This window comes from Geospiza fortis, unplaced genomic scaffold, assembly GCF_000277835.1.
Source record: "Geospiza fortis unplaced genomic scaffold, GeoFor_1.0 scaffold12, whole genome shotgun sequence".
NCBI lineage: Eukaryota > Metazoa > Chordata > Aves > Passeriformes > Thraupidae > Geospiza > Geospiza fortis.
Window position 1 is genome coordinate 848,362 of NW_005054323.1, and position 13,920 is coordinate 862,281.

General features: G+C 36.9%; 1 protein-coding gene across 3 annotated transcripts in view; it reads left to right on the forward strand.

The window, feature by feature from the left end:
* FRMD3 (FERM domain containing 3) overlaps positions 1-7,352 on the forward strand; it is an 82,282-nt gene extending 74,930 nt beyond the window's left edge. For 2 of the 3 annotated variants that reach the window (XM_005420848.2, XM_031056890.1), the window contains exon 13: positions 3,926-7,352. In XM_005420848.2, coding sequence (XP_005420905.1) covers positions 3,926-4,521 — 596 coding nt within the window. In that variant the 3' untranslated portion in view covers positions 4,522-7,352. The remainder of the gene's footprint in view (positions 1-3,925) is intronic. The other variant, XM_031056889.1, reaches the window with a different exon arrangement.
* The last annotated feature ends 6,568 nt before the right edge of the window (positions 7,353-13,920 follow it).

A 13,920-nucleotide genomic window follows, 5' to 3' on the forward strand; every position in this document is an offset into this window, starting at 1 on the left:
GGAAATATTTAAATTCAATGCCATTCTAGAGTCTGTCTCATTTTTTCTACATTTTCTTTGTGACATTCATGCACTTTGCTCACGTGACAAAATCACCTTCTCCTTCCCTCTGAAAGGTCATTCTATTCATAGCACAGATGAATTGTGTCTACATGGAAAATAAGCAAAGGATACATGATATTTCTAGAGGAAGAAGTAAAAAGGACAGGAAGGATTTCTCTGAATTGCAGCCTGGCTGGCCTTTTTTGTTTGCATGTGTGTATGAAATGTTCCTAGCCCTGTACTTTCTGGACCATATCTAATTTTCCATTTGTTTCTTTAAAATGAGTGTATGTTCACACTTGTTCCTTTCTCCAGTATTAAAGGCTGTTATAGGCGTGTAATTGTGCTTCTGGTAAGAAAAGCCCTGTGCAGGATATCCAGCCAACAGACAATGTGTGAACTGAATTTTTCAATAAGCAGAGGATACATTCTTCTGAGGTGCTGTACTTCCAGCAACTGCAGCTTCTTAAGAATGGCGGAGCTAGAGCTGCCCTTCATTTTGTTAATCCTCAGCTGCTGGTTTTGGCCCCTGTAGAAATACTAGCAGCTGACAGCTTTCATGTCAGACTTCTTGCACGTTCATGTTCACAGCAGATGATCAAAACAATGTCATGTCTTATTCAGCTGTTCATGTTCCTGGCTTGGAGTAATCACAGTATTTGGTGGAAGAGGAATACTGAGATTCACCTAGGATAATGAGATCTCTGGCGTTGTAAAATTTGTACAGTTGCCAGAAAAGTGTAGCAAACTTTTGCTGTGGAAATATAAGAAATAAACCTGAGTTTATTTACCTGATATTCCAGTAATCTGTATTAGAAGTTTCTGGTTTATGGAATGTCAACTGCCATTAAGAATTAATCAAAGTAAAGAATGGAAAGAAGAGGTTCTCAAATGTAAGTTAATTCTCAACTCATAGTCCTTTAAATCTGAACACCTTATAAATTTTAAATATTGTTAAAAAGATAGTAGACTTTTCAAAATCTTGCCAACAAATTATATAAAATGATACTCTTATAAGGGTAGTACCAAAATAATTGTTATGTATGAATAGGAGCAAAGGATTTGCAGTAGTTGTAGAATAATTAGCATTAGGAGTTGGGCTTGCTTTAACTTTTATATTCTATTTTTCCATTGGAACATTTAGAGGATTTGTTTTTCTTTTGACTTGATTTTGTTACTTCAGATAACTGGCTGTTTTGAGGGCTATCTGAAAAGTAAAAAATCAAAAAAACTTTCTTCTCTCTTAAATTCGTGTTACTGGAATATTCATTGTACTGTGGAATTTTGGTACTCTAATGTGATATTTTTTGGCCTGCATAAGCTTTGTAAATTATATTTGCCACAATGATTTTATGGTAATATCTTTTGTAACCATCAAAATATGAATGGCCCAACATACTTAGCCATATATTGTAACGTGACTGAAGCTTTGCGGGAATCAGTCATGTAGACTCTGGTTAATAGCCTGTTCTTTCCTCAATCCTTGATTTAAAAAATGTTGTGGTGCTACAGAGAATATGAAGGAGAAAAAAACCAACTTTATATTTTTAATTTTTTAAAATATCAAATAAGCTTGCAGCAGCAGCATTTAACGTCCATTCTAAATTTTCAAATATTGATTTACGCTAGTATTTGACTGATATAAAATGCAATTGTATTGATTTAATGAGTTTAAATAAAAATAAAGGTGTAGAAAATTCTTCCTAGCAGCTGAAATTAAATAGTGGAATGTAAATTTGATGTGTGCTGCAGAGATGCAGCACATTACCATTTTAATACAAACCCTTCAGGAAAGAAAGAAAAATTAACATGAAAAGGTTTCTCTGTTGCCTTCTATCAACAGGTTAATCCCACAGTCAGAAGTCTGCCAGTTATTTGAGAAAAATACAGTCATAATGAAAGTTAATATATATGTTGTTTATGTTCACTGTGCATTTTATGCAAGCTGGAATTTACTCTGGGGAGGAAGAGGAGGCTCAAGAATCATAAATTTGGGGTGACCTCTCTTTGTGGTAGCTGCACCTGTCTTCTATGATGAGAAACATGATGAAGATATATTACTGACCTTGCAACTAAGCTGGTATAGACAGGCCTATGGCCAACATTCTTGAATTTGGGACAGTAAAATTGTGTGCTTTCAACCATTTTGAAATGTCTAAGTAAGTGGTTCAACTTAAATTCTACTAATATTAAGAGTCTTTGAAAAGCATATTTGAGAATCAAATGGTAGTACTTGTGTATCTAAAGATATGAGTAGATTCTTAATGCTGGGTTCCAGAGTTAAATATTTTTGGCTTTTGTAATTTAATGTATTGTGTGTGTATTCTCAAGTAACTTGAGTATGGTTTGATGATCCAGCATTACCTTCTGTTTCTTAAGAGAAAGATGCTTAGGAGAAAGATCCTCCAAATCTGTTCTCACTTCTTGATGTTCATACTCTGTTTTGTCTCATTTCAGTTGGTTTGTATCCTCCTCTTGACGATTGTGGCAAGTGTATTTCTTAACGTAAAGACTGGTGTAGACAATTACATTCCAGCACAAAACAAGTTTCATGCTGAAATATGACGAATTTCTAAATTCGCTGTGATAAGAGAGGACAGAGTAGTTGCTGCAAGGAATTATTTGGTAGGAAGTAAAATTAAATTTATGAAAATTAAACTAATTGAATTACTGATTTAATAATTATTGAGGACAAGGTTTCATTTCAGCTATGCACTTTTGCTGCTGAAAGGAACTCTTCTGCTCTCTTTCTCTGTCCCCGGTCATGGGCTCTTTCCACAAGAATGCATGACTAGCCAGCTCAGGAAAAAAAAACCATCAGATACTAACCCAAGCTGCTTTGCTAAGTGATGAAATGAAAGGAAGCAGAAATTGTGGTTTTGGTCATTTGGTCAAAATGAGAAACCTCACCTGGTGGCATGGCCAATGATGTATAGAGAAGAAGGAAAAGATAACAAATTACAGGAGAAGAGATCTGTCTGGGCCATTTTGAATACTTAGAAAGGGAAATTTCCATGTGGAGGTGTCTTAACATCGCTTTGCAAGGCAGGTCTGTGTCCAACTGTCCTCTCCATTCCTACGACTGACAACTAACAGCCATCACTGAAGTATTGATGGAGCTGTAAACAGCCAGACTTCTTTGCAGACTTCTTGTTGTTAGACTGGAAAAAGGAGAGTAAGTTTTGAGAGAGCAGACAATAATGTCATAAGAAATATCCTCTGTAAAGGGGAGAGAGAAATTTAGAGGAGAGAGAAAAGAGCTAAAGAACTAGATGAGCAAAAAATAAAACAGTGACATGAGAAGGAGCTATTTTAACAGGTGAGGCTGTTAAATGCTCTTCCAATGACACCTAATTCTTATATCATGTGTTAACCTTCCTCTCCTTTTGCCCTTTTTACTGTTAACATGAATTTATCATGGTAGTCTGTTGTCTCTTTTTAATGTCATGCTCTATTCTCAACCTTAGCTCTTATCTTACCACAATCATTCATCTCAAAGCAATGAGAGTCGGTAGTTTTTGTTGTTGTTGTTGTTGTTATTCACCAAAGAGCACCAATCCACACGTGTAGTAGGTATTAATTTATACCAGAAATCAGATTGCCAGTAGAAAATAAGGTGTTCTCTTTTCTGCTTTGCTCTACACTGTTATCATTGGTAGCTACATCAGATCTTAAGCAGATCTGATGTACTGCAGCGTTGTAAAGATACTGCCCTCTTCAGAAAGCTTTTCCAGTTTTTGATAATTGTGTACAGTCTGGTTTTAATATGCAAAATTATTGCAGAATCTTCTTTCCATACATCTATTATATACTCTTGGAAGACTGACTTTTGCCCCCAGACTGTGAGAAATTTAGTATCATTGTTTTAATCTCATTTCTTCAGGTATCCAGCTGCCAAAGGAAGAGGAGATTTCAGTACCTGTGACTTCAAGCTCTCCAGTAAAGGATACTGGGAAGGATGTTGATCTTGCCATTGAACAGGAAGAGAAGATGAAAGAGGAACCCTTAACCATCTCAGAGCTGGTATACAATCCAAGTGCCAGCTTGCTGCCCACACCGGTTGATGATGAGATTGACATGCTCTTTGATACCTGCCCAAGAGCAGAGAATGAGAAAGATGATACCGATTCATTTGAGGAACTTGAAGCAGATGAGAACGCATTTTTAATTGCAGAGGAGGAAGAACTGAAAGAAGCTCGGAGAGCCCTGAGGTGGAGTTATGACTTTCTGATGGGCAACATAGAGGTGAATGCTTTTGTGAAGAGTTTCTCCAGACTTTTTCTTGTAGGCCTTGGACTATTGTTGTTTGTGTTCCCCCTTTTCCTTGTTCTCTTGGAGTCGGACCTTCAAATCTCTTTCCTTCACGAAATCCGCCAGACACCGGAGTTTCAGCAGTTTCATATTGAATATTACTGCCCCCTTAGGCAGTGGATGGCTTGCAAAATAAACTTCATTCGTGACATTCTGGGCAGCTTTTAAATTTTACATTAATATAATACAACTAAGGGCTATATTCAAAATTTCAGTTAGTGACAGCTTTCCATAATGCCCCTGGGCCCATCTGTTGGCAGCTGCCTTCATATCCTCTTTTAGCGTTTTCATTACAGAGTCGTCAGGTTCTTAAGTTGCCTTTACATACTTAAATTGCCATTTTAGTTACCAGCTTATAGAGTCACCTCTCAATAACCAAAAAGAAGCTTTATTTTAATTACATTTCAGACTTCCATCTCATTTATTACATTATATAAGACAGGGTCACAATAAGTTTCATTGTCCTTAACCTTTCAATCATGACACTAAAACTGACGATATTGAAAGAAAACCTTTTTGAATATATTCCTTAGTGAAACAATCTCTTCTAACCAATGCCTATACAAGCAATGTTTATGCTGGGTTTTTGGTTTTTGTTTGTTTTTCTGTTTGTTTGTTTTTTATATTTTTATGTGTTTAAGATATTTTGGTAAATTTTTAGTAAAAGACAACTTATGATGTTATTTAAATGTACACATTGGTAAGAATAATGCAGAGGGGCATGCAGGGTGTTTTTAGTGTTTTACCAATTATTTGTTTTTAAACTATGGCTGGAGAATGAATTTAATGTAGCTCTATACAAACGGACTGTGTTTGGGAAACACACAGAAAGTTCACTCAAGTTCTATGGGGGCTGCCTGGGCGAGGTGAAACCACAGCAAGTATGCAAAAGAATTTCTGAAAGGTACAGTTCTAAAGCTTGGGGAAGTGGGCAGAACTGAAATGATCCTTCCTCTTATCTGTCAGATTGTCTTCCACTTTATCAGTTCTGTAGAAAGTCTTTACAAGATAGTCCAAGTACGTTTAGAGAAAGATTGAGTCTTCAGTCTAAATGTAGATTATTGTACATAACAGAAGACGATAATAGTAAGTAGCAAAAAAAAAAAAAAAAGAAAAAAGAAAAAAAGAGAAAAAAATAAATCAGTAGGTGAGTGAGCTACTTTTTAAAATCATAAAGAAGATAGAAAGGTGAAAAAAGGAATAAATTTTTCATACTTCTTTTAAAAAGCAAAGCATTAGGCTGTACAGTTGATGTCAAAGTAATCTACTGGCTCACACCTAAAGGCGTAAACATTTTAAGAGATGAATCTTCATGCTTGATGCCCTTTATGACTAATCTCTAAGACAACATATTTTCTGTGCATAGTAATATACTTCCTTTCACATATAGCACTATACTGACCCTCATTCCTTGTTATTATGAGCCCAGTTACAATCTAATGCTGTTTTGTGTAACATGGATTTGTATATCTAAAAGTATTCCAATATAGCTTAGAGAACGCACTTATGTAAAATCTTGTCAATGCTGAGAGCATTTGAAGGCCCTCAAATATACCACAGAGGTTGTATCTAAGACAAGAAAGTTTTTATCCCTCCTCTCCCACAATCTTAGTGCAGCCTTGTTTCATATTTAAATTAGGGAACTTGAATTTTGGCTTCAGACTCTTTCTTCTGCTTAGACATTTATGAATTGGAAACATATTTGAGGTTGTTTCATTAGATGTGCATTTTACACATTGTAACCATATGTCTAATTCCTACTAAATAAATTCCATTAGTTTCAGTATCAGGGAATCTCTTTTGCTTGGTTTTCTCTTGTAAGCCTTTGCAAGTGTCTAGTTTTAAAATGGCAATTTTCATAGAGGATTTTTCCTTCCCTTCTAATCTTCTCCAGTTTTTAAAAGACAGAACAGTTACAGGGCTTAGGAGTTCCTTTCCTCAGCTGAAAACTTTTGGATTACTCTTCATCTCCCCTCCAATAAAGGCTAAATTAAACAATGGTGTTTTTTATTGTCTTCATTTGTCCTTTATAATATGTTTCCCAGAAGAATCATTAATGATTAGTTATTTAATGTCTATTTCTTCCTGTGCTACTTGCAGCTAAATGATCCTTTCCCACAAGGTAACAATCATTCAGCCTAATAGAAATGGAGAGTGAACAAATGCAGACATTTGGTCTTAACTGGAAATTATTCATTTGCATTGTTGCTAAATATAGGGGTCAGAAAAGGTGTTTTCAGTGACGAAGGCTGTGAGAGCAGACATCCTGATGGACTGTGAAGACATGGTTCCATACAACCTCCTAGAAAGTCTGAGTCACTTAAAAAAAAAAAAGCGGTTACAATAGACTTGTCCCTGTGCATCCCAGAAGTAGGAGTATTGTAATGCTTGATTTAACTCTTTTCAGAAAATAGCTCAGTTGCATCAGAACATAATCTCAAATATTGTGCAGTGCAGTGAAGTTTTATGTAGGGTTAGATGCAGGTGTGTGTGCACATGTGCTTGCATTTACTAACCACGTGCATACATTCACACCTGGCCTTTTAATATTCTCACCTTTCCTTCCTGATATTCCCTGGTCTATCAAAGTAATTTAACTAAAAGTCATGAAAGTGTTATAACTTAAAGGCCAGGACCATGTCATACACAGAAGGATGTGGTTGGGCACATTAAGAGACTGTAGCAGCTTTTTACTGGTAAAGATGGCAGACTTGGACTATGGAGCGTCTATAGGTACAGTATTGTGTATTTCTGTCTGTGCTGGGATTATATTGTAAAATGTTATGTACTTGAAATCTATTTTGTGGTTTGTCCAACATTTATAAACACAACTCTGGGAAGTATTAAAAATGGTTTTATTTCATGGAGTGTAAGGGGAAAATATACCTGTAACTTGAGCCTTATCTTTGTACAGTGAATTTCACATTTCTATATGTCAACATCCTGATTGTTTTGTATGTTGATATGATGGCAGGAATCCCTAATAAAATTACACTGGAGAAAAGCTTTCTGTAGTTATGACAGTTTTTATGGGGGAAGATTTTCTATAAATAATACTTTTTGTCATGAAGTACTTGGAATATAATATAGTAGAGATTTCTTATGACTTTTACAATGTTTTCAATATTATTTTCTTTATTCATCAGCTGGTGAGACACTAAAACGTACTTTAAAATAGGATGTTATTAGCATAGTTTCAGGCTCATTTACCAAGAGACTGTTGGTTGCCTGGTTACCACATAAGAGTGAGTCAGTGTCCTGAGATACAATTGCTGCACACAGAATGAAAACTAGAGGCTGGTTTTACAGTCAGGCCATGGTAGTGGACACATGGCTGTGATTTGTAGAGGCAGGTCTGGCTAGATTGTTATGTAGAAAAAGCTGTGCTTTCTTACATTTTGTTGGTTTGGAGCTCTGACAGAGCAAAAGTATTTGGTAAGAAACATACAGTCTGCAATGAAGCAATTTATTATAATTCTGGGGAGCTAAGAGAAACAGAAGCTACTTCCTGAGCACATAAAAAGATGAAGATATTACTGTACTGTATAGAAAGTGCCAAAATCTAAATAAATTCTGGCAAATTGAAATGTAAAAAACCGGTACTATATAGTACAGGCAGACCTATTAATTCAGTTAAAAGGATGTAGGTTCTAATACAGCCTTCAAAAGAGGTTGCCTTCCTGCTTTAACATAAGAATAAAATATATCCTCCTCAACAGTGTTTGTATTCTGAAGTCCTACTATAATTTATGAAACTAGCATTTGTAAAACAAAGTATTTTTACTTTGGGTAGAAACTCAGCACTTGCCAAAACTTCTTTCTGAATAATCACATACATTTCTCTAAAACTACATTTCACTGAAATGTCATGCCAGAGGTGCATTTGAAGAAACCAGGCTGCATTTTTGGTGCTAATAGTTGCTGTAGCTCCTTGAAAGCAGATGTGTCGACCAAACTGGAGATAGCAAGAACTGGAAGGCAAGAAACTTCATCTGGAAGTCAAGATACATTTCTCAACATTTTGTTTGTTTGTGTAGGCTTTAGCTGTGTTTAAATCACAAAGGAAGTAATTCTCTCTTCTGATTGCATGGATTTGCTATGGATTTCCTTAAAGCTGTCATTTTATATGGAAAAAGACATATGTCTAGGACACCCTGTGAAGATTTCAGCTGCCACAGCTGTTAAATACCATACTAAAAACTGATGTCAAAGTGTTACGTCTTTCATTCTGCCCCTTTACAAAGGTGATTCCCTCATCAGCTTTATCCTCAGAAATCTGAGGGAGCTGCTGTGACATTTAGAAGCTGTCTTGCTTGGGGTTTCTTTCACTTAGGGCAGGTGATTGATCTCAGCCAGATGAACTCCCTGCAGAGATCCTATTTTACAAAGGTTCACAGCTTGCTGACAGGTCTCACAGCTGAACACATGGGCATTATTTTTCCCTGTGATGCTCAAGGGTAGTATAAATTTATAGCTGTGGCAAAGCTCATCACACACATCAGCTGCTATAACCAGCCACAGCTCAGTGCTTTGTTGGGGTGCGTTTGTTTTATATGGGTTTGTACTGTTTTACTGTTCAGAAGTTGGGTTTATAAGTTTTATACTTTATCCCCATTGAATTATATTGAGTTAAGATGGCGACCAGGGCAAGGGGAATTCCAGGGTCCCTCCCCACCTCCCATGTTCATTAACTGTCAATCGTGCCGGGTCCTCCTTGTTTTATGTTAATTTGGTTGTCACTCAGTGTTCCCCCTCCTCTGTTGTCCAGGCGACCCCCTTGTCCATCACCCCCAACCCACTCCCCAAGTCCAGAAAGTTCCCCGGGGTCTGGGTGGTGATTGGGCTAGGGGGGGAAAGCCACACCTTTGTCGTTTCTTGATTTGTTCCTCAGGCTTATGTAATGCTTTGTGATTGGTTATGTTCTGTTCTCCCTCCCCCTGGGGGTCGGTCATAAAAGGCCAGACCAGGGGGAGGATCGTGGTCAGTGTCCTGTGACCCCTACCTCGTGTCCTTCCTTCCCCCCTCCAATAAACCTCGTTCCTCCACGGGAGATTGACTGGCGCGCCTCTTCCTTCGACGCTCCACTGCTTTAGCTGTTGCCGCTGCTGAGGTTCCCGTCTCACCTCGCTGGGTTGCATCCCGAGGCTAAACCGCCTGGGGGACCCAGGTGGCCGGGGGATAGGTTCTGCCTTGCCGCAGCCTACCTTCCCCTGGTCAGGACAGACTGTGGCCGGTCAGTTACTCTGCCTCAGAGTCTCTGCCCTGTGGAGCAGCCGGCCTCACTCGAGAGCGACCGCAGTGCTTGTGTGTTACATTGAAGAACAATAAGGCAGTAATTTCTACTTCGGCATGGTATAGTGATGGAGTACTAAAATATAGTTATAAAAATAAAAATTAAACTAGTGTTTGAAAAATTACCTTTTCTATTTATTTCACTCTGACCTTCCCCATATTAGCTTACTTTTATTTTCTCTGAAGAAGTATTTGTTGAGCTCATGAGATAGCAGAAGTTTTGGAGAAGAAAGTAGCCCTCTAGAATTTTCATCAGTGTCATGATGAACAAATATTACCTACTAATTGCTAGTTTGGTCATCATTGGTTTAAATGGACTAAAAGTCCAGGTGAAATAGGTCACATTTCTTTGATTGAAGAATAATTAAGTATATTCTTTGAATCTATTTAATTACGTACAAAGATTTAAATACATATTTAAAAGTACAATAAGTATATAATTGTACAGTAAGTATTTCTTTGATAGAAGAATGATTAAATATGACTGAATAGGGTACCTATTTCTAGAAAAAGCTGTAGAAAGAACAACGTGGAAAGCCTCTCATTTTTAATACTATATATCTTACGTCAAATTCATAATGAAAAGCTCTACTGCCTATAGTGTCTTCTGAAAAGCCTAGTTCTAAATACATTTTAAAATATTTTCTGTGTTTCAGTATTATGCACATGAATAATTCCCTAAAGAGAAGTTTTCATAGGGCTTCAAGTACTTTTGAACTAACTTCTAATGCAATGAACCTATCAACAGAAACTTAAATGTCATCTAATGTGGTTTTCTCAAATTTTCAGATTCTTATATATTCAGGTTCTTCTTCCCCAAGATAGAGCTGCATGCACACAATGACATACACTTTGGGTATGGGAAAAATTACTTCTGCAAAACCAAAACCAAAATAAAGGCTTCTGAGCACCAAGTTTGTTTAAATCTTCTTCTTGAGAGCTAAGTCAACAGATGTAATTCTCATTCAGAAGCTGTATAACCACTGGATATACCCAACTCAGTAGCACAGTGACCATCACCACTGCTTTACTGGCTTGGCCTAGCTCATGGCGTGAGTCATTTCCCCCTGAGGTCCTGATATGACCACATGGAACTGTGATAACAAAGGCAATGTAAGGAAATATCTCTGCTGCGCTAACAGGCATAAAACCAAAATAAACATCAACTGGTAGTGAAAAATAGATTGAGTCAATTTTGCTTCATAGGTGTCTAACTTGCTCTTGAAATTTCAACCTACTGTTAAGCCAGTGTAGCCACAGTAGCAGACTTGTATTTTCTTTGGACAGCTCACCAGAAATGTTACTTACCATATATTTGGGACCATTACTATATCCCCACAACTTTTGCAGTCACGGATGTATAGGACAGCCTCTTCGCTGGTTGCCCCTGCCCTTTTCCACACACACTGTTTTACCAAAAAGTTCTTTTGGAATCTCAGAAGTGAGATAAAACATTGCATCTCTAAAGAGCTGAAGTGCTATCAGTGCTCAGAGAAAGGACTCACCTTTTAATGTGTGAGCAGCCTTGTCACAGTGCCCCATAGCTGGGCTATTTTGAGTACCCTTACAATAGCATAGCAGCCCTGTTTAATGTGGGAAGGAAGCTCAGAAACTGAAAACAGAATCTCTACTGCCAGCCATGTACTCATGACTTCCTCCTTTGTGTATGTTCTTCTGATCAAAGTCTCCTTTGCTGGTCTGATTTAGGCAATTACCCTCCACAAAGCTCCACTTGTCAAAATGTCATTTCCAAAGCCTCTCTTCTGCTTTCATCTCCCATGTGCAAATTTAGTACATACACAAACAATTGTACCGAACTTCAGCATTGTCTCCAGGCTTCAAAACACGGACAGGTTAGTCCTGAATATGGTGTGCTGGACAGCATGACCAATTTTTTAGTCTGTAATAGTGTGTAATATGTGCAAATTTTTATGACTTGCATTGCAGCAGTCACTTTGCTATATTTGTTAAAAACCTGCAATTATAAACAATTCTACTATAATTGCACTCTCAGAAGCTTTATAAAATATCAGGACCCTTATGAAACATCTGTTTCAAAGATTTTGGCTCTGCAGGTGTCACTGCTGCCTCTGAGTAACAACTCTGGCTTTACTGTTGTACTTTGCATATTGACTTCTGGCATTATCAGTACTCTCTTGGCAGGGCTGCAAGAAGCGCGTTTAGTAAAAATTGACCAGCAAAACCCTGAAATCACAAGATATTTGCCCCAAGAAGCTCCACTAATGCATCACAAAGTAGTAACCTAGAAAAAAGAATATAGCAAACCTAAAACTATGCAATCATCACTATCAGTGTTAATAAAGTAGACCCCCATCTAGCTAAACATTTTAAAACTAGAAAGCCTTGATAACTATGGTATTTATATTCTCTCCAAAAATATACAAAGTAAGGAGCATAATCCTATTTGCATATGCATTTATCCAAGCTCCCACACAGATTATAAAACAAAAAGTAGAAATAATAAAAACCACAGTGGTGTCATCAGCTATAAACTGGGTGTTATTCAGAGATAGTTTTACTATGAGTTTCTTCATGTTTTCATTTTCCAAATCCTTCCTGTTTATGGTGTCTGGTGGATTTAGCCTGTTGGAAATGCTGTAATGAATCAGGCAGGATCTAGTAATGTGGGAAAAGATGTTTTAAAGGTAATTACCACATCAGACTGAACTAACATCAGCAAAGAGATTTGGAGGTCCTAAGTAAGTCTTAGCAGAATATCCCTGAGCCAGACACACTGGTCAAGGCTCAGGTAATTGGGATCTCCTGCACCTACTTAATTGCTGCCATGATAGGAATCAGTTAAAAGTGTAATTAGCACCCCTAAATAACAGCTTGAAGGTCCTCTCCTCCCCTGAAACAACTAACAATTTTGGTATACTTTAAAATGAAGTTCAATGTGAAACACATTTAACCCAAATATAACCAGCACCGCTAGCTGTCTTAAATTCTATTGTTTCTAATCACCTTGTTGTTAAGATGTATGTATGTATGTATGAAGATGCTAACTTATCATTCAACTATTATTTCTTTTTGTTCCTGTTCAGGCAAAAGGACTTACTACAGGTAATATAAAGACCAAAATAGAGGTAGATTCTATGTGTTATTGTAAGCACTTGTTCCACTGAGTTGACTATAAAGAAGCAAGATATTTTATTTCTTTATTTTCCATTTGTCCCAAAGTGATTATTGGGTTACATCACCTCAGATATTTTAATGTATTATTCACATATTGTAATCACTTGCTTTGTTCCATCTAAAAAACTTTTACCTGATGTCTTTAAAATAATTATGAAGCAATGGCACTGCAGTTATTTAATACAGTATTTTTAATACAATCACTATATTTAAGAACATAGTTTTATATTTCTCAAAATGTATTTCTTAAGTTGTATTTTTTTAAAAAGTATATATGCCTAGTTGTTCTAGCAATTAAAGACAAAGTAGATGGATATTGGTACCCGTGTTTTATACATATGGAAACAGCACATTTCCAACAACTAAAGTGTAAGTGTTGTAACTTTAGTTGCAACTAAAGTGTAAAATACATTATAGGATTTTCAGAGAAAAGCTGTGAGCAGAGTATAAGAAAAAGCTCTATGAACCAAGGCTAATGCAACTTATATAATGGACTACAGCTGTTAGTTTATCTCAAACTTTTAAAGTAGTTATGATAACAAAATGTTAATTATTTACCGTCTGAAATTTCAGGTTAACGAAGATTGAATGAATATGAAGAGACGTCCCTATCTTCTGGGCTGCTGGGGATCAGAAATCTGTATTTAAGAATACAAATAACTTGCAAGAAGAATACAGAATGCAAAATAACTTGTAAAGCACTTGTCCTCATTAAAAATAAAACCACTGTTCAAGAGTGTCCTCTTGTGGCACTATAGAATAAACCATATGAAGTTGTCTGATGTAGAAACGCTTTTCTCAACAACTAGATTCTGGAGTTGGTTGGGGTGTTCTGGTAGATGTTTTTGTTTGGTTAGTCAGTTGGGGTTCTTTAGGTTTTGTTTGGTGAGTTGGTTTTTTTTCAATTATACTAAAAAATATTTGCAAAAGTGTTTGAAAAGGTATTTATAATTTTATGAATAAGTGTTTTGAGGTTGGTTGATCTGGGAACAAGCTTTTACACTGGTTCAGGAAGACACAATGCCAGAGGTCTCCAGCAGTGTCCCTTCTTGCCCTCCCAAGGGGATGGGGGCTGAATGGAGCTGAGAATGCTGAGCCATCCTGAGCAGAGCTCTGCCA